At 44.2% G+C, this 20,462-nt stretch overlaps 1 protein-coding gene across 1 annotated transcript in view; it reads right to left on the reverse strand.

The window, feature by feature from the left end:
- GATA4 (GATA binding protein 4) overlaps positions 1-20,462 on the reverse strand; it is a 41,982-nt gene that overhangs the window by 10,539 nt on the left and 10,981 nt on the right. Inside the window, exon 2 of the mRNA XM_085855055.1 lies at positions 18,735-18,901. Within this exon, the coding sequence (XP_085711181.1) occupies positions 18,735-18,901 (167 nt within the window). The remainder of the gene's footprint in view (positions 1-18,734; positions 18,902-20,462) is intronic.

Consider the following 20,462-nt stretch of genomic DNA (forward strand, 5'->3'; position numbering starts at 1 on the left):
GGACATACATTTCTACCATGTCATTTGCTAATTGTACATGATTTATGAGTTTGGCCCGTTTGTTGTTCCCATCTGAGCACTTAACTCACGATGATGGGATCCCTGGTTCAAATCACATTCGCTTCGTCGTTTTGTTCATCGTCTCCTTGTGATTTGTTCTTGCAACTCATCCAGGAATGTAAAGTGCATTGACGTCTCCTAATGTCTTTCCGCATGATACATGTACAGATTCCTGAGATCACAGTTACAAAGTAAAAATAATAAAATATATTCCTTGGATTTATGTTCCCCATCCTCCTGCCGACCCCTCTAACCTTCGAAAATTGTTCATCGCTAGCTCAGAGAAAGGTTAAACTGCCGATCTGTAACAGACGCTAACCTTGAAGTGTTTGCATACAAAGCCTTTGCACCAGGAGGAACAAGATAATAATTAGAAAATGCAAGGATAGATAAAGCCTTAAAACTGGACGATATCCAAGAGGGAAAATGAACAAATCACTGCAATTGTACCTTTTAAATAAAATAATTTAATGAAGGTGTGACATGTGGCAGAGCATTGGATGGTAGCCAGCGCTACAAGGAGGGAGAAGAAGAACTTGTAAGTACAGACCTGTAAATTAGCCTTCGGTGTAAAGTAAAGGCATTTGAGATGACAAATCAGATTTGGTGATGAAGTAGGGGTTGTTGGCTTTCTTCCTGTACAAAATTATTTATGCTAGCAGGATGTCCTGGAGGTACACACACTCGCCTCTCAGCTATCGAGCCTGGATATGAATCCCAACCCAGCTATAAACTGTCATCCTGGTGTTTCACAGGCAGGGTGATTCATCAATGTGTGTGCCCATCCCTCGGATGGATGTTAAACTGGTGTCCCATCTGCCGACATTAGTTGGTCGATGGATGGTAAAATCCCACGATGCCCTTCATGAAGAGCAAGCAAGCTATCGCTGGCACCATGAACAGATCACAAATTCCTGTCCTAACTATAGTGGGGCAACTTAGCATAACGATTGTGCATTTTGTGAGGAAAGCACCAAATTTGGCACACTAGTAGCCTAACATATTATGAACAGATTTGGATATTGGGCCATGTCAAAATTTTTGATGGCAGTGGAAAATGGCTGCCACAGCCATCAGCGGCTGAATTTGAGATGGCCCAATATCCAAATCTGTTCATAATATGATATGCTACTAGTGTCCCAAATTTGGTGCTTTCCTCACAAAATGCACAATTGTTATGCTATATTTTTAGCTAAGTTGCCCCACTACTACTGCTGTGAAACCAATGGTAAATCACCCAGTATAACCCTTGCCAAAACTGCTCCAGCAGCACCGACACTCTGTAAAAAGAGTATGGTCCATCAGAAATATAGATACTAATGGGGCATCCTTACACATTGCAATCAACAATGAACCGTGCTTCCCCAACGTCTCGGTTCTCTCACCTGCATTTATTTTCCATTTATTTATATTTTAATTTACGGATGCTTTCCAACAGTTATGTGATTTTTTCCCCCCGGTGTATCGGCTTCGATGTTTGTCGGTACGCTAATTTTCAGCTTTCAATGTCACCCGGAAGGTACCGAACATTAAAATCAGTCAGTCAGTGTCGGTGGGTGGTTAGAATGAGCTTAATATATTAGAAGATACAGAATATATGACACAAGCTTCTGAGTTATCTTGCCTGGTTTTTAATCCAGACCTAGCTATAAACCCCCATCCTGGTGTTTCTCAGGCAGAGCGTGGCATCAATGTGTGTACCATCGCTTAAGAGGATGTTAAGCCGGGTGTTCCGTCTGCTAGTATTCGTGGCTGGACATGAAAGATCCCGAATAGGCGAGTTATCTCTGGCACCATGAACAAATTATAAATTCCTGCTCAAATCACCTTCAGTCAAATCACCAGCAGCTGCTTCGTGAAAGACTTGGGGACAAATAATTCCCCCCCAGCTGACCCCACAGGGTAGGAATAATTGGTGCCATTTAAGGAGTACCGTAGTATGAATGTGACTTGCTACCAAACAGCCACGAAGATGCGAAACATACATCATGGCAATCGCATTGTCACAAGGAAATGCAACCTGTCTCTTCCCTTATTGAATCATGAGATGCAAATTCACCTGCTGGCACAATGAGGTTTCCCATGAAGAATTGGAAACGTGGAAAAAAAAAACTTATTTAATTAAAACATCCGATAATGGAGGAAGAGTTTTTGAAGATTTTGTTAGTTTGGGTCTTCGGAAAGCTTGATAATGCAACCCCAGGAGGGACAAAAGCAGGGTTAAAGCCGGTCACAAGCAGGAAACTGGGAGATAACGTAGAAAACTGGATAACAAATGGAAAACAATGACAAGTTAACCCTTCGAATGCCAGCAACGGAATTATCAGCGCACAATGTTCAAATTATTCGTCTAAATCTGTCCATAAATTTTCAACACTATAAAATACAAACGAATGCAAAAAGTATCCTTTAAAGGTAGAACCGCATGGCAGATCATTTCGGATGATGTGATAAATGCCTCCACAATGCTGAACCTTCTCTATCCAGCAGCAAAGATCACAACTCTACCAAGCAGCAGAGCTTCCCTCGACTCACTGAGGCCGAAAGTAGTGCAGGTCCCACTTCTATATCCCCAAATACCCTGTCAGCCTCATCCCCCCCCCCCTCTTTTGTATGCAGTCAAGGGTCGTGGAAGAGCTAGAACACTGAATGGACCAGGACGCAAGCAGGAGGAAAAGGGGAAACACACCAACAACAGGGTCGAAGGACAAGATAGACGGACAACAAGCAATGCGTGTGAGGATGAGGGGTAGGGATAATGCAAGGGTTGGATAAGATGAATACAGAAGCAAACTCTCAGGAAGTAAAAACTGGAAATTTGGAAGGAGCTGGGCTTGGGGGAGGGGGACGGGTTAATGGGGGCAGAAAATATTATGCTTTTAGATCGGGGATGATTTGAAATGGTGGTGCACAGCTATCTTGAAAACTTGGAGGGAAGAATGAGATTGAAGTGGATGTGAAAGGTGATTCCACCGGTGGGGGGAGGGGGGGGAAATAAGAGGAACAAATGACTGGAGGTGAACAGTGAGCATGGATTTAGGTAGTTTCCTTCGGAGGCGGTTGATGGTGGACCGCATGTGTCCTGCAGATACCAGGGCGGCCGGGGGTGGGGGGGGGGGGGACAAAGCATGGAGGAGCAGAGGGTGCAAGATCATAATGGATGTGGAAGAAGACAGTGAGACTACCGACCTGTCAGTGATTGCAAAGTGATAGTCCCATACTCAGCTTCATCACTGGAAATGTCAAAAATCTTGAATGCCTTTTTTCCACAGCATCAAGCTGAGCAACATGTTAAGCAGGGGAGCCAGCCCAGAGGGGAGAGCAGTACTCCATTAAGCTGCGGTTGAAGGCCTTGTTGATGGATAGGAGTTCAGGTGTGCCAAGGAAGGACTTTGCACGATGGAGGATGCCCAGTTGACGACCATGATTTTGTCCATGAGTCGTGGTTCCTTGATGTGGGGAAGATCGATGTTTCAGTGGCGGGGAAGGCTCTGTTGGATGCAACACGGATAAGGAGACAGCTTGGTGCATGAGTCGTGGTTCCTTGCTGTGGTGAAGATGGATACTTCAAGACCAGAGAAGACTCCGTTCAGTCTTAAAAATACTCGTGAGTGGAGATGACGAACGGTGGCGGTGACGCGCGCACGCACGCACACAATTGTGATTTATACACATACTAGCAGGGGTACCTGGCATTGCCCAGTATATATTTTGTGGGGGCCGAAAACACTTCCCTACACCCACTAAGGAATGGGGTCAGGGGTCATTTAATATTAACTTTCACATGCCTCCACAAGGGAGGACTTTGCAGGACTTCGTCTTTGCACGACGCGACTCCGTCTTTGTACATACAGCTACAAAGACTTAAGCACTATGGAGAGATTTTGAAATGGTCCGTCACAGTCACCTGTCCAACTCACAATCCCATGAGATTTGTGGAAACCCTGTGGAATTGCAACTGTCAGTTGTGTCCATGACCATGAGACCCAAAACCAAGAGATCACAAAATCACCTTCGCACATAGAGAAATGTACCATACCCGATAGGGTGATCACAAAGTCCCGTTACCCCCCCCCCCACCACACCCCCTTCCACTCCATCAGCATCACCTACCCTGGTACATTTCGTGTATATATATATATATATATATATATTGATTTTTATGACAATAAAACTTTCATCTATTCATTGTTTAAATCTACAGTATTGGTTCATGAGTCAGTAAGTGACCACTATATTCGTTATGGGTGTGTGTGTGTGTCTGTCTATCTGTCTGTCCCGAGCATAGCTCCGTGGGTTTTGATCTGATCCTGATAAAATTTGGGAGGGAGGTTTATATCATGATCTTGTTGTGTTTTCCTGAGAATGGGCGTTTCGCGCCCATTATGGGTAGAGCCACGCCCAAAAAACATGTGTTTTTAGGGGGTAGCCGATTTCAAGTTACATCTTCTCCGAGGGGGTTTGTCGAATCTGGCAGGGGTTTCGGTATTTGGTTAGCCCAATGGCACCTGCATAGCCCCACAGAGCTCGATTTTTCATTTTCGTCCCAAAGTCAAGGTCACGAACTTAGAAAATGTCAAAAAAATCAATAAATTGGGCATCGAGCTCCTAGGGCTTTCAACTGTTTCGAATGAAAGTTGGTATGCAAGTAGTGCTCTTCGATTACTCCAACTTTCATCGTTTAGGCTTTTCCCGATTTCCGCCAGTTTGCCCGTGGCGTCCCCTCGAAGGTCAAAAAATAAAAAAGGCGAATCGTGTACATTGCTCGTGAACCATCGCCGTCTCCAGACTTGTCATCATTATATTCATTTATCAGGTTCTGCGGAGGAGGTAACAGGACTTTGTAAACACCCTGTCGATTATTGGATAAGAGGTATTGTAAAAGTATAACGTTAGAAGTGTACTTTCATGTTGTTAGTCGAATGGATGCTGTGAATGTACAGTTGATGTTTCTGGGTTAATTTCGCCCCCCACTCTATAAATATGGTGCCATTCAGGAAGATGTACCATCAACTTCAACTGCTGCTGGAAGAGGTTTATTTGTATTTAAATGTCTGGTAATTGTTTTGTATTTATTTATACATATGTGCACTTGAATATAACTGTCATTAATCAAAAAGGTGTCGGCATTATAGAGCGATAATAACAAAATAATTTTTTTCAAATTTTTTTTTCTTTTTTTGCCGAAAACACTCTTGACTCACTGGTGAACCCCTGAAAGTTTGACGAAGATCCGTTCAGCCATCTCTGAGAAAAATTGCAACACACAAACAGACCGACAAATGGCTCTATTATAATATCGATGATGCATATTATATTGATACGTGATCATACACATAATATACATACTATCATTTCATCTCATCTCATCTATCCTCTTCGGGCCAAGTGACCCATAAGGCTGCAGTGCGTACTCTCCAGTTTATCATGTTTCTGGCTATCAGCCTGGCTTCATCCCATAACCTCCATCCTATCTCTTTTCACTGTTCTCCTCCAGGTTGTTCTTGGACGGCTCACTTTCCTTCAGGTTTCCATGACAATGATGTCAAGCAGTTATCATCTTTCATTCTTAGCACGTGTCCAATCCATTTCCATTTCCATTTCCTGGTCTTCACTTCATTACTGATCTTCATTATATTGGTTCTTTTGAGTAGTTCTTCATTTGATACGATGCAGGGCCATCTGATTTTTAATATCCTACGCAGACATTTGAACATAAATATGTCAAACGTCCGATTGTCCCCTTCGTTTATCTTCCAAGCCTCACATCTATATAATAGTACTGATTTGACAAATGAGTTAAATGATCTTAAATTGGTTTTCAATGTATAAATGCTTGAGCTTCATGAAGGATCCCATAACTTTACAAATTCTGTTCTCAATATCTTGTTCCACTCCTCCTCGTTTGTTTACGATGGCCCTTAAATAAGTGTACTTAACTTCATCAGAAATAGAATGGATGGAAACTCCAACCCAAAAAAATAGCTTGTAACCATCAGAAATATATACATATACATAATGAAGAAGGAAATAAAGAAGAAAGAAGAGAGGGAAAGAACCCGATTAGGCCAGCACAAGGGTGAAGGAGTAGGCAGCCAGGGAGCTGGAGGGTGCTGTTCGTGTGAAAGACGGTGGTGACCGGGTGGAACCCTTTTGGAATCCTGCCAGTCCCAAGAGAGGACCTGCAGTCCGATGGTCCTTAAACTGTCAGAAGAGGAGAGACCTAGACGTTGTGTATGTGAGCGGAACCGTATCCTCCAGTACCAAACTCAAGGCAAGATCAGGGATCCAAACTGGAGGAGCTGAAGCAAGAGTTTGAGCAAGCACAGCATTCGATGCAGCCCACCCCCAGTAAGCCACAATCCAGGCCTCACAGTATAGTAGGCCCCAATGGTGGCCTCACAGTAGGCCCCAGGCAGACATACTGCAATAAGTGTTCGACCAAACACAACCTTCCGATAAAGATACTGCAGATATAAACTCCAACCCAAAAATGGCACTCAGCAATGAGCCCTCCTCAAAACACACCACATGCACCACATGCACCACATGCACCACATGCACCACATGCACCACATGCACCACACGCACCACACGCACCACACGCACCACCTTCCTGGCCAATCACAGGCTTTATATCCGTGGGTTGAACCATTTGATCTAACTCGGGGGGAGAGAAAAGGAAGAAGAGAAAAGATAGAGGAAAAGAAAGGTCACAGACTTGAACAGCTGGTCTCCAATTTGAATTCTGTTGTTGCGTTTACTTTTTATCCTCGAAACCTCTATTTTCTTTTCGTTTATTTTGAGCCTGGTTTTTGATGCAAATTGGTTCATTTTGTTACTTTAGTTTGCAAATGTTGGAAGCTCGATGATAAAAGGGCAATGTCACCAGCAAAGTCCAAGTCCTCAAGTTTGGTTGTCACCCTCCATCTAATGCCTGTGATGTTGCCATCTGTCCTCTTCCTCATTATCCAGTCTTCCACGAACAAGAATATAAAACCGGACATTACATCTCCTTGCTTCACTCCTGTTTTTACCATGAACCACTCCGATTCCTCTCCCTCCTCGAGCACTGCACATTCACTATCCTCATATAAGACCTGTACCATTCGGACTATTTTGCGAGGGATTCCATAACTAGCCATGATCTTCCAAAGGCTTTCTCAGTGCACGGAGTCAAAGGCTTTTTCAAAGTCTATAAAAGTAATGTTTAGGGATGCCTGCCACTCTGCTACCTGCTCAATTATTCCTCAACTGTGCTTCTATTTCTTCTAAAGCCTGCTTGCTCCTCCCTCAACTTATTGTCAACTCTATCTCTAATTCTGTCTATCAGCACTCTCCCAAATACCTTACTTGGAACTTATGTTAAAGTAATTCCTCTCCAATTTCCACATTCTATAAGATTGCCTTTCTTTGCTATTTTGACAATTAAACCTCTTCTACCGTCTCCTCTCCTGTCTCGCTCCCCCCCCCCCCCCGCTCTGTCTGTAATGTCCCCCCGCACCCCCATATTTACGTAGGATGATCAAGGTCCACCAGCAACCCCCTTCTGGTAAATCTACCAAAATCATGAATCACAGCTCACCTTCACTCTTTAATTCCTCTTTTTTCCCGCCTTTGGAATAAACTCCCACACTCTCTTCCCTCCAGGTCTTCAAAACAGCTGATCACCACCACCTCTTATCTTCCCCCATCCAAAATCACAATCTTTTCTACCCCCGTTAATCCACCCCAAACCCACCTCCTTCAAATTCCCTGCCTTCCTTCCCGAAAGTTCCCTGTCGTGTCCATCTTGTTTATCCCGTGTTCCCTGCCCCATCCTTCTCCCTTCCACAGATCTCCTCATGTCTCTGTTTCCCACTGTTTTGTCCTTCCATCTCCCGCCCCTCTTGTTGTGCATTGTGTGTTCGCTCTCATACGAGCCTCGACAATGTATACAAAAAATAATAATAACCCCCTCCCCCCCCCTGCTTCCACACTTTAGGTACTTCCTCTTTATCCCAAATTGCTTTCAACAAGTTGTCCAGCCATTCCACTATTGTCTGTATGTCTGCTTTCAATAACTCCATTGTAATTCCATCCTTGCCTCCAGATTTACCATTCTTCATCTTCTTTATTGCTGTTCTAATTTCTGTTTTTTGATATATGACAGATGCTAATTTCTTCTAAAACAGGATCATACTCCTCTTCTGTTATGGGATCGTCAGGTATCGATCGATCGATTCAAGATTTCTTCAAAATATTCTCTCCACCTTTCTTTCTTGGCTATTTGTTCTGTTAGTAGATTTCCGGTCTTATCCTTAACTGCATTCACAGTTTTGCTTCTTTCATTACTGAGGGTCTTTGTAATGACCAATCACGTGTAGCTCTTTCATCCTCTCATTACCCACTGCTTTTTCAGCTGTCATAGCAAGGTCATCTGCCCATTTTCTCATATACATACTATACACACACATATCTCACATTCAGTATATACACACACACACACACACACACACACACACACACACACACACACACACACACACACACACACACACACACACACACACACACACACACACACACACACACACGGATACTTTGAGAACTGGTAGGTCATTGTGACAAGACTGGTGACTGGTAGGTGACAACAACAAGCTCATTAAATTTTAGTTCAGGTCCGAATCCAGATCCGGCCTATCAGTGGGATACAAAACGTAAACTAATAAACTAATTAGCCAAGTGGAGGTATGCGCTCTACCGAGTGCCCTTCGAGTTTGTGTTGTTTTAAATATGCTGAGTTGATCAATGACAGCAAATTAAATGGAAACAATTAGTTTTCATTCATGTAGCCAACCTTGTAAACTTCAGTCGGCCTGTTTGTTGTTCTCATCTGAGAACTTACTTTGTGGTGTTGTGATCCCAGGTTCAAATCCCAAGCAGTGCGATGATTTATCTCTTGTCTACTCATGTCCTCGTAATATCAGAAATTGTGTCCTTGTCCTGAATGTGGTACAAATACTGGCATGTCCATGAGAATTAAGAAATTGGAAAAATTAATAATTATACTCTCCCTTCACTTCGGCTATGCACACATTACTTAAAGAGGTGAGCATTAAGGTAGGAGGGAGAGGGTACAGGAGGATGGGGGAGTAAAGGGAGGTTAGCAAAGTTAGGTAGAATGGGGAATAAAAGAGAAAGGTGGTTCGTAGGAGAGGGAGAAAGATGAAGCAGGATGTGTGGAGTACATGAAGATGGGGGAGGGGGAATGGGTTGGAGTAATTACACAATTCTGAGTAATGCAATATTTAGGTGTCCAAGATGACTTGGTGGCATTATGATTAGGGTGTTGGCTCTGAGTGTCATAGTGAGTCTGGGAGGTCGGTGGTTCGAACCCCGACCGAGTCATGCCAAAGACTTAAGAAATGATGCTCAGCTTGATGCACAGCATTTAGAGGATAGAGCATGGACAAACCCCTTGGGTTAGATGCGAGGGGTTCGGGGGTGGGGGGTTAGATTTTGCCTGAATATCCCATTAATTGTGCCACTGATTGCAGAGGGAACTAGAACAGCACTCGGGTAGAGCTCATACCTCCACGAGGCTGACCAGTTTGTTTCATATCCCATTGTTAGGCCGCATCGATATCCGGACCTGAACCAAGATCTAATCGGCTTGTTCTCGTCACTTACCCAACCTGTCCACAATATTTCGTCTGAATCCATCCACAACTTTTTGAGATATTCTGCTCTATATCGTTTTTGGCCCCGTCTCTCAATGGTGAACAATCACTTCAACAATTAAAAAAAAATTCTCGTATCCAAATCCAGATCTGTACAAAATTCAAATCAATTCATCCTTGTTACACATCCAACCTGTCCACCAACTTTTGTCTGAATCCGTCCACAACTTTTTGAGATGTTCTGCTCACAGAGACACAGACAGACAGACAGACAGACAGGAGTGAAAACAACCTTTGTCCACCTTCGATGGTGGAGATAAAAATGACGTCACAAGATGGCAACTCTGTTACGCAGAGTGTCGTGGGAAGTTACATCATTTCCAGCAGGGTTTTTGGGGTTTTTTTGTACACGATGTCGAGGCTCGTGTAAACAGCTAATACATAGAAACATAAAACAAGGCAGGAGACAAGAGGGGCGGGAGAGGGAAGCACAAAATAGTGGGGAACAAAGACAATACGATATCTGTGGAAGGGAGAGGGATGTGCTGGGTTACATGGGGTAAACAAGATGGTACTACAGGGACTTTCAGGAAGGAAAACAGAGAATTTAAAGGAGGTGGGTTTGGGGTGGATTAATGGGGGTAGTAAAGATCAAGATTTTGGATGGGGGAAGACATGAGATGGTGGTGAACAGCTTTTTTTGAAGACCTACAGGGAGGAGTGAGAGTTTGTTCCAAAGGTGGGGAAAAAAGAGGAATGAAAGAGTGAAGGTGAGCAATGATTCTTGATTTTGGCAGTTTCACCAGAAGGGGGTTGTTGGTGGACCTTGAGCGCCCTGAGGAAATATCGGGAGAACAGATCACAAACAGCGCAAGGGGGGGGGGCACAAACAAACAGAGCACAAACAGGCAAGGCCGGAGAGGATACGGTAGAAGACAGAAAGACCACCGACCTCCCTCCGGTGAGAGAGTGAGACCCAAACACTCAGCTTCATCGCGGGAAATACCATTGATCCTAAAAGCCTTGGTTTCCACAGCGTGAAGTCGAGCTAGGTGTGAGGCAGGAGTACCACCCCAAAGAGGGGAGCAGTACTCCAGACTGCGGATGAAAGTTTTGTAAATGGGTTACCGGCTATGTTTGTCCATATTTTAAAATATGAAAGGTCAATTCCAGCGTTGTCTAATGTCTGTCTGCAAAAATGTGTGTGATTCCAAAACTAAGAAATCATTCGATGTGGAAGAAATACGATTGTCATCTGTCATCCAAATAAAAGGCAGTGTGTGTCAGTGTGTTAGTGTATCTCCTCCATAACTCGAAAACCATGAAACCTAGCAGCCTGAAACTTTGCATGCATACTAAGAAAACCCCAACGAAGTGCATGAGTGAAAATTAGGTGTTTGGATTAGTTAAAACACCCCTTTTGAAGATAATTAACGGCCTTATTTAATTATATCCTTTATCAGGTGCTTCCTTGGCCACCTCGCGCTTTGGGGTCTTCAGGCGTAACCCAGGTAACTTCGCTGAGGTCTGAAGCTGCCATGGTTCTTTTGGCCTGCTCAAGCATGACTCGACCTGGAACAGGCCACAGCGATTTCTTCACAATAAAGTTTTTGGTTTTTTTTCACTTTCCTCACTCATATTATCGAATGCCTGTTCATCATAACTTCGAATCGCTGGTACATTGCAGTGTTTATAAACGCCCGGAGACGACGGCGTTCATGACTTTATTTCATTTTCACACATGCCATAACCTCGAGAATCTCTTAAACTAAGCAGAATTACAACATTTAAGCTCCAGAATTGAACTTACAAGCAGTTCCAACTCCTAAATAAGTATTCATTTGCCCAAGTCGGACATATTTGACATTTCAGGCATCCCCGGAGTCCGGGAGGTGTCTGTTTAATATGACAGTTCGGTAATTGCTAATCACGTGCCAAGCGAGCCGTTTCTTATCAACTGTTTTGTTGGCATGCTGAAAACCACTTTGCAAGTGCTGTCCATGCTGATTGGATGTTCGTTTGCAAGACATGGTGATACACGGCAAAAGCACTCACAATGTCCCTCTGCACAACACAATCAAAAATACATCGGTCGACCGCCTCCCTGTGTTTCTCCCGCAGTGTCGTGCGGTGCCAAGCCTTATGGAGTAAAGGATGGATGGAAGGAATGGAGGGAAGGGATGGATGGACCAAACCGAGGCTTGTAAACCATGGTGAGACAGTAGGTGTAAATGACTTTTTTCATCACAGCTGTTGTTGTTTTTGAAAAAAATATTCAAATTGAAATTCAAGCCAATGCGAAGTGATAATGTAAATCAAGTACATATATAAACCTGTGTTCCGTTGTCTTAATTAAATTTGATAAAAATTTAAAATAACCTTCACCTCGAAGCTGTCATGTTGAGCACCGCCCGGAGACGCACCCCTTGATTTGGTACTTTAGAGGTTAATTGGGGAGAGTGGTTTCCAAAAACCCAAGCTCATTGCAGATGCTGCAAGGAATGTGATGACAGAAGAAGGAGCAACATGTGGGGACTCATTCATTCATTCATTCATCGTTCATTCCTTACACCTCATGTTCACTCTGAGATTGGAGTATCGTTGGTTCATGAACAACTGTGAAACTTCCTGTGAATCCACTTTCCATCCATCCATCCATCCCTTCCACCCCATCCATCCTTTCCCCCCCCCCGCCCCCCATCTCTTTGTTTGTCCTCGCATCTCCACCCTTCCATCCTCTCTCCTCCCTCTCTCACCCCACTTCCAACTTTCATAAAGTGATAAACAATGGGTGGTTGTGATAAGTTCCCACAGGTGGTTGTGTTGTGGTTTGGAGGTGGTTATGTTGTGCTGTGGTGTTTGTGTTGTGTTTTGAGGCCAGAGTGTCAAGGAGTGTGCGGGTTGGTCAGATAGGCACTTTTTTAGCAGTCAGAACTGCTGCTGGGCTCGATTCTACGGTTTGAATTTTGGAATTTGGTTCGGGTTGAGAGATTCTGGGGTTTATCACATCTTAGTTGTAATAGTGTGCTGAAATTAAACAAAGGCAAGTACACTGGCATCTCTGGGCGTTTGTAAACATTTTAGCTAGTGTGTGATGGACTCTCGTGTCTCTTGGCTTGAGCCGGGTTTTGGGGTTTAGACTGTGGGGTTGGGTTTGGTGGCGGGTCTGGCTGCTCGAGGGGTGTTCATTTGGTGGTTCGCGTGTTCTTTGGCACTCTGGGCGGGGTGTGACCCCTCGGAGAGTTCCATTTCCAGAGCAGATAAACAGCGTGGCAGTTGCAGTTCGAGTCACATACCTCAAGGGAAGCCCATGTTATAAGCTCTTTGAAAATGGTACGTGCTGTTTGAAAGTGACAGGTGGTTTTACTATCCTGCTTGAATGTGGTTTTAAGGTACCCCATTTCATTCAATCCTGTACTTATGTCGGCAGACAGGACCATTCCTCCCACCCCCCCACTTCCCCGCTGCCCCTCAAGTGCCCTTCCCAAAAACAAGTCGAACCCCCGCACCCCCCCCCTTCTTTTCAAGTCCCACGACCAAACGCAAGTCCAGGACACCCAATTCCCTCTCCTTGCTCCCACATACTTTTCTTGCACTCCCTACCTCCTAGATGTATAGTGACGTGTGGTGAAGCATTGCTCTCCTCCTCTTCCTTACTCTCCACTCCTAGCTCCCTCTTCTCCCTCCCCTCCCTCCTCTCTCCCCTTCCCCTACATCTTCTCTCTCTCTCTCTCTCTCTCTCTCTCTCTCTCTCTCTCTCTCTCTCTCTCTCTCTCTCTCTCTCTCTCTCTCTCTCTCTCTCTCTCTCTCTCTCTCTCTCTCTCTCTCTCTCTCTTTCCCTCCTACACCCCCCCTCCTTGCTTCCCCAACCTTCCCTCCTCTCTATCTCTCTCCCTTCCCCTCCCATTGAATGGATACATTATCATGGAATGAAGCACTTATGTAAGGAAGTGCTGTTGGCATCGTAAAGAAGGTGAGTGTGGCATTACCTTGAATGCTGTGTTTATATATATATATATATATATATATATATATATATATATATATATATATATATATACATACATATACATACATATATATATATATACATATATATATATATATATATATATATATATATATATATATATATATATATATATATATATATACATATATATATATATATATATATACATATATATATATATATATATATATATACATATATATATACATATATATATATATATATATATATATATTGTTGTGGTTGACGAAATTCGCAAACCACCATTCAGGTCCCGTAGGTGAGATATCTCTGTAAGTATATGTGTAGTTAGCCCAAACCCGTTGTTTAGAGGGAATAAATGTCATTCATTCGGGCTGCGACCCTTTTAGATAGCCCTTTTTCTTTTACTATCTTTATTTTGGACCAGCCGCCATTACTACCACCACAACCACCACCAACCACGTCTCAACAGCCATCACACAACAACCACCAACCGCAACGCCGCTTCACAACAACAACAACGCCAACAGCCACGACCTTTACCGTCACAACTCGCCCTCGCAACCATCGCATCACCGCCATTCCCGCGCCGCTTGTGGGCACCGATACTGGACTCGTACAGGGCGCGCACCGAGCAGCGGGTGCAAAAACACCAGCCTTTCCGAGAAATCGGATCAAGAATGATTCACGCCCACTTCTGTTCCGTCCTATCAGCGAGCGTGGGGCGATTTGGCCCCGCCTCCAGGCGCGTCGGAGTATAATCGCTATATGCAGATTCGCGGATCAAGAATGATTCACGCCCACTTTTCCTCTGTCCAATGGGGAGCGTGGCTCCAACCCCCGAGCCGTTCCTGATCTAAAAATCTGCATATGATTTCTCCTGTCGGACTATAAAGCACCGAGCGCGGAGCGAATCGAGGCAGTTGGAAAGAGTTGGGAAGAGTTGAGCAGTTGGGAAGAGTTGGAGGCAGTTGGGAAGAGTTGAAGAGTTGAGAAGAGGAAAGAGTTGGAGAGTTGTGGCGGCGGCGAAATCAGTCGAGAGAGTGTCTGTCGGGGTCCGGAGAGGCTGGAGAAGCCAAGAATCTTTGTGGAGGTCGGCGCTCGTGTCAGAGTCGGGGAGCTGCAGAGAGGGGAGGCCGGTAACGCGGCCGAGGTCGCAGTGGAGTCGCTCGTCACGGGACCCGGGCCGGCCGGATGTCCTCGTTCCCCCGAGCATCAACAACCCCCTCCTGTTTCCCCCCCGCGCTGAGATAGTGTGAGAAGGGTGCCCCGTTCCCACCCCATTCCAGGCAGTGCCAGCGAGGCCCGCGGAGTCGGGGCGCCACCGCCATTTTGCGGCTCATCACCAGACGGGTAGGCTCGACGCGGTCTCGGCCCCAGGCCCGTCTGCCCCCTTGTCGATGAGGGTGGCCCCTTCCTTTTTCTTTTGCTTTGAGTATATGTGTTGTCGGCGCCGTCTGTGAAGTAAAACTGTATAAGTGTTGCCGTGTGCTCGGTAGTCAGTAGTAGATCTGCATTGTGTTTCTTTTGTTGCATTTGCTTTTTGTGCAGAATTGTCGTGTTACTTTTACATTTGCTTTTGGTGCATAATTGTATATGTGTGCTTTCCGTTTGCCGCGGAATAAATGTGCTTTATGTTGAACTGTTTTTCCCGTTTCGCTTCGTCTTTTCTTTTATTGAATCTCCATCTTACTTCACGTAAAGGGTTGGTCGTGGGCTAAATACGCCCAATAATTAATCGAACCGTCGAGGTTGACGATAACACCGCTCGGTTATCCCGATAGTACGGAACGGGTCGCTTAAAGTGGCCCGTGTCCGAAGTCGACCTGCGGCGAGGTGCGATCGCCCGGTCTACCCTCCATGTGGGTACTTAGGTAGGTCGAATTTGGTGAGCAACCCTATCCCACGTGGGGGGGCCGATTGGCACGATCGTGGTGAGGCCGAAAGGCCCACCCGTGACTAGTTCCCGGCGTTAGTCCGAGAGGGTCACGACGGGATTGTCCGTCCGGTGGGCGACGTGCCGCGATTCGAGTTACGTGGCCGTTCGCACGCCGGCGGGCGCGAATCCGCAACAATATATATATATATATATATATATATATATATATATATATATATATATATATATATATATATATGTATATGTATATATATATATATATATATATATATATATATATATGTATATATATATATATATATATATATATATATATATATATATGTATACATGTATACATGTATACATATGTATATATATGTATGTATATATGTATATTTATATATATGTATATATATATATATATATATATATATATATATATATATATGTATGTTTCTTTATATATGTATATATATGTATGTATATATACCTATATATATATATATATATATATATACCTATATATATATATATATATATATATATATGCATATGTATATATGTATAAATGTATATGTATATATATATATATATATCTATATTAATATTTGGACACGCCCCTTTCTTTGTTCCACCATCAGATTTTTGTTACTGCATGAAATGGAACAAAATTTGACACATATACTAATGATATTATTGTCTTCCTTAAGAGGCCCCTCAAAATTCGTTTTGATGCATTTTCACAAACTCCAACGGATTCCATTCAAATTCGGTACGATTATGGCTTTTGGTCCAACTTAGGTCATTGGCTATAAATTTTTTCCATAACACTTCCGATATTAGAAAAAAAATCGATAAATCGATATCCCTTATGGGATTTTCCATTCAAATCCACTCAAGTTTAAGGCCTACGGGGGACGCAAATTTCCACTTTGCCCGGGCGCTGTTTACCTCCACTGCGCCAAGCTGTTAGGGTTAGGGTTTGGGTTTGGGTTAGTGTTAGGGTTAGGGTTAGGGTTAGCTACCCCAACACTAACCCTAACCCTAACCCTAACAGCTAACCCTAAAGCGAACCCGAACCCTAACCCTAACCCTAACCGCTAACCCTAACCGCTAACCCTAACCGCTAACCCCTAACAGCTATTCAGGAAATTTGCAAGAAAGCCAGGGCAACACCGGGCATTACTACTAGTATGTATATATATATATATATATATGTAAAGTATATATATATATATATATATATATATATATATATATATATATATATATATATATATATATATATTTGTGGTTTCAGTGTTATCAAAGGGAGTTATGAGCCACAGAGATAGATCAGTGTCAAATGGTAAGATGCTTCCAAAACTGTTGGCTTTAATTAAAGAGAAATGCGAGATAAGACGAGACATTTTACAATTCATAATAAACCCTTGTAGATAATGGGGGCCTTAAAAATGCTGAAGATAATTTAAATGGATAAACACAAAGTTGACAAAAGTTAAGGGCAGGAGTTATGGAAGTGGAACAAGGTACGATTGAGAGGGAGGGATTTAGCGGGAGAGATTCATCAGGAGGGATACAGCGGGAGGGATACAGTCGGAGGGATTCATAGGGAAGGATCCAGCTGGATGGATCCAGCTGGAGGGGTTCAGCAGGAGGGGTTCAGCTGGAGGGATTCAGCTGGAGGGATTCAGCGGGAGGGGTTCAGCAAGAAGGGTTCAGCGGGAGGGGTTCAGCGGAAGGGGTTCAGCTAGAGGGATTCAGCTGGAGAGATTCAGCAGGAGGGTTGCTGCGAGAGAGGTTCAGCGGGAGGGGTTCAGCAGGAGTGGTTCAGCTGGAGGGCTTCAGTGGGAGGGGTTCAGCGGGAAAGGTTCAGACGGTGGGGTTCAGCGGGAAGGTTTCAGCGGGAGGAGTTCAGCTCGAGGGATTCAGCTGGATGGATTCAGCTGGAGGGATTCAGCTGGAGGGTTTCAGCGAGAGAGGTTCAAGCGAGAGAGGTTCAAGCGAGAGAGGTTCAGCGGGAGGGGTTCAGCGGGAGGGGTTCAGCTGGATGGGTTCAGCGGGAGGGGTTCAGCGGGAGGGGTTCAGCGGGAGGGGTGCAGCGGGAGGGGTTCAGCTGGAGGGATTCAGCTGGAGGGATTCATTTGGAAGGATACAGCTGGAGGGATCCAGCTGGAGGGGTTTAGCGGGAGGGGTTCAGCTGGAGGGATTCAGCTGGAGGGATCCAGCTGGAGGGCTTCAGCGAGAGGGGTTCAGCTGGAGGGATTCATATGGAAGGATACAGCTGGAGGGATTCAGTGGGGGGGTTCAGTGGGAAGTGGGGGGCTTCTGTGGAAGGGATTCAGCGGGGGGTAGGGGGGGTTCATCGGGGGGGGGTATTCAATGGGAGAGATTGATTAAAACTGTGGAATTGACGCTGTGGGATTGAAATGGTGGGAAATATTTGCACAAGGTACACCCGTAGATACCGTACCAGGCTGTACATTTTCAGTTGAACAAGATATTAATCAAGATAATGTGAAAATAATGCCCGCAACATTGACATACAAACTTTCTACTTATTAATATTTTCCTATTTAGCAAAAAAGATGAAAAATAATGATAACAGGTTTTGATAAACATTTACAAGGTTTGAGTACACATGACACATGACTTTTGTAATCAGCATTAACTGCCTCTGCACTTCTTCAAGTCAATGTTGATCTTGATATCTACCACTAGTACTCTTCTTCTTCTTCTTCCTCTTCTTCTTATTTAATGGGCCAAATTATTAACACCTTCTTGTGGACTCGACCGGGGTATGTTTCTCACCCAAGTCTTTCATGAACTGGCAAGCCAGGCCCGACATTCGACTGAAGGTGATTTGTGCAGGAATTTTTAACTTGTTCAGGGTGCCGGACGTAACTCACCCTCTCTTCACAAAAGACACCCTATGATCTTTAACGTCTATCAACTCGTGCTGGCCGATGGGATTGTAAAACATACGAACATAAAGGATGCACACCAAATATCGCCGATACGAACACGGTGCAAAATGATAGACATCAGGAACTGTTGCTAATAGAGACGGGCCGCATGCACACTTCCTCTTGGTGTCAGTGTCGGTTAGTTTGCACAAAAAGCTGACGACACCCACCAGCCGACGTTGAGGTTTGATGAGGGGCCGATTTATTCCGTTCATTTTGTGATAGAGACCGCAGGCGTTGCACAGGTAGTGGCCGGTCCCGTCTCTGCGCCACAGTGGCGTGGACATCGCACCGCAGTTCACGCACTCCCTGCCTTCGGCAAAATCGTCCATAAGATCTGTGGCAAGAGCAGACAATTGTACATACTTACAATTAATCATTGTTTATTGTCCCACATTTCTTCAAAATAATTTCCCAACTTTCCTCTCTTCTTGTTCAGTCTTTACTTGTTTTCCAACTATTTATATTTCTTCTTCCATTCTACTTCGCTTCTATCCTCCGGTGCCGATGAAGCATCTTTGCTTCCTTGGCGTCCTTTGGCTTATCTTTTCACCACGTTGACCACTTTGTCCTGCTGATGAAACCATCAAGGCAAAAACATGACCGTCCAGAACCGCCTTTAATAATTTGAACCTGTGAAAATCCATGTGACCAATGCACCCCACTTCTCACGTCCCAATTTTGGGTGGTGGTTCATGGTAATACCCTGTGGAGGCCTCTCCCATTCTCAAAATCACAACATCCTTTTGACCACAACTATGGGTGCTGAAAATCAAATGTATCGATTAAAAAATAAAATGTCTTGTGAAAGAGTGAGCGTGTTTAAAAAAAACAACAAAAAAAGGCTAAACATCTTCTAAAACAAGGAAAGGGTGCTGTCAGGGTCCGACGCGTCTGTCCACCTGGACTCAGTCCTGATTTTCTTTCCCGAAAATCGACAAAGGATAAACTGTCCGAACATCGCATTCCTGTGTCTAAAGAAGTCTTCGTCTTTTTAGTTTATGGAGTAAACCAGGTCAGAGAACAGATGTACCAAGATATGCTTTTTCTGAAAGCCTGGGATCCACCAAAAAATGTTCTCAAGGTCTTGGAGAAATGACAGTGCAGAGAGAAGGTGAGCAGGGATTTCTTAGTGACCATGATAAAGTGCAAAAGCGAGGGGTCAAGGGGGTAAAGGTCCGTTTGAAAGGCAGACTGGGGCACGTGCTGTGTCAAAGAATCTGATGGAAACCAGGAGAGATGGCATTGCAAGGGAATGAGCAACACAGTCAGGCCACCATGACCTTTGACCATCTGCAAAAGGTCACGAGCTGAAGATGGAAGGAGTTTTAGGTTAAGGAACTGTTTTGTGTTGTTCATAACGTCACAATAACCGAGTCCATCCAAATCAGGCCTCCATCAAAGACCAGCGTCAAAACGATGTACGAGACAAATTCTTGTCCTACTCCGTTGTATAGTATTGTACAACAAGCTTCAATCCAATGGCTTTTTATGTACATTGTACAAGGATGCAGATTAAATCGAACAAACCAGTCACTCTCTTTCTTCGGGAAGCTGTTAAGTTTTTCCACTAAAATCCTTGCTTTTCACATTGTTACGACGATAGTTACACGATTGTTACGATTTTCATCTCGTGCCGGATGCTACAATGGTTGCGTGACCTTTGTCAAAAACAAAGACCATCAAGGACGATGGAAACGGTGGTTACATCGAAACGTGTGTCGATTGTCTTTGACATGAAGTTACGGAGATTCCGGGGGAAAAAAAAAATTGCGTGGATTGGAATTACCGAGACGGATATTCCGAATAATACAGCCACGGAAAAGGGGGACGTGGCACGTTAACGAGATAAATGATCGTCCTGTTGCTCCCACGACGAGATGATTGCAATACCGAAT

Source organism: Eptatretus burgeri, chromosome 14, assembly GCF_056783735.1.
Source record: "Eptatretus burgeri isolate ZD-2024b chromosome 14, Ebu_testis_v1, whole genome shotgun sequence".
Lineage (NCBI taxonomy): Eukaryota > Metazoa > Chordata > Myxini > Myxiniformes > Myxinidae > Eptatretus > Eptatretus burgeri.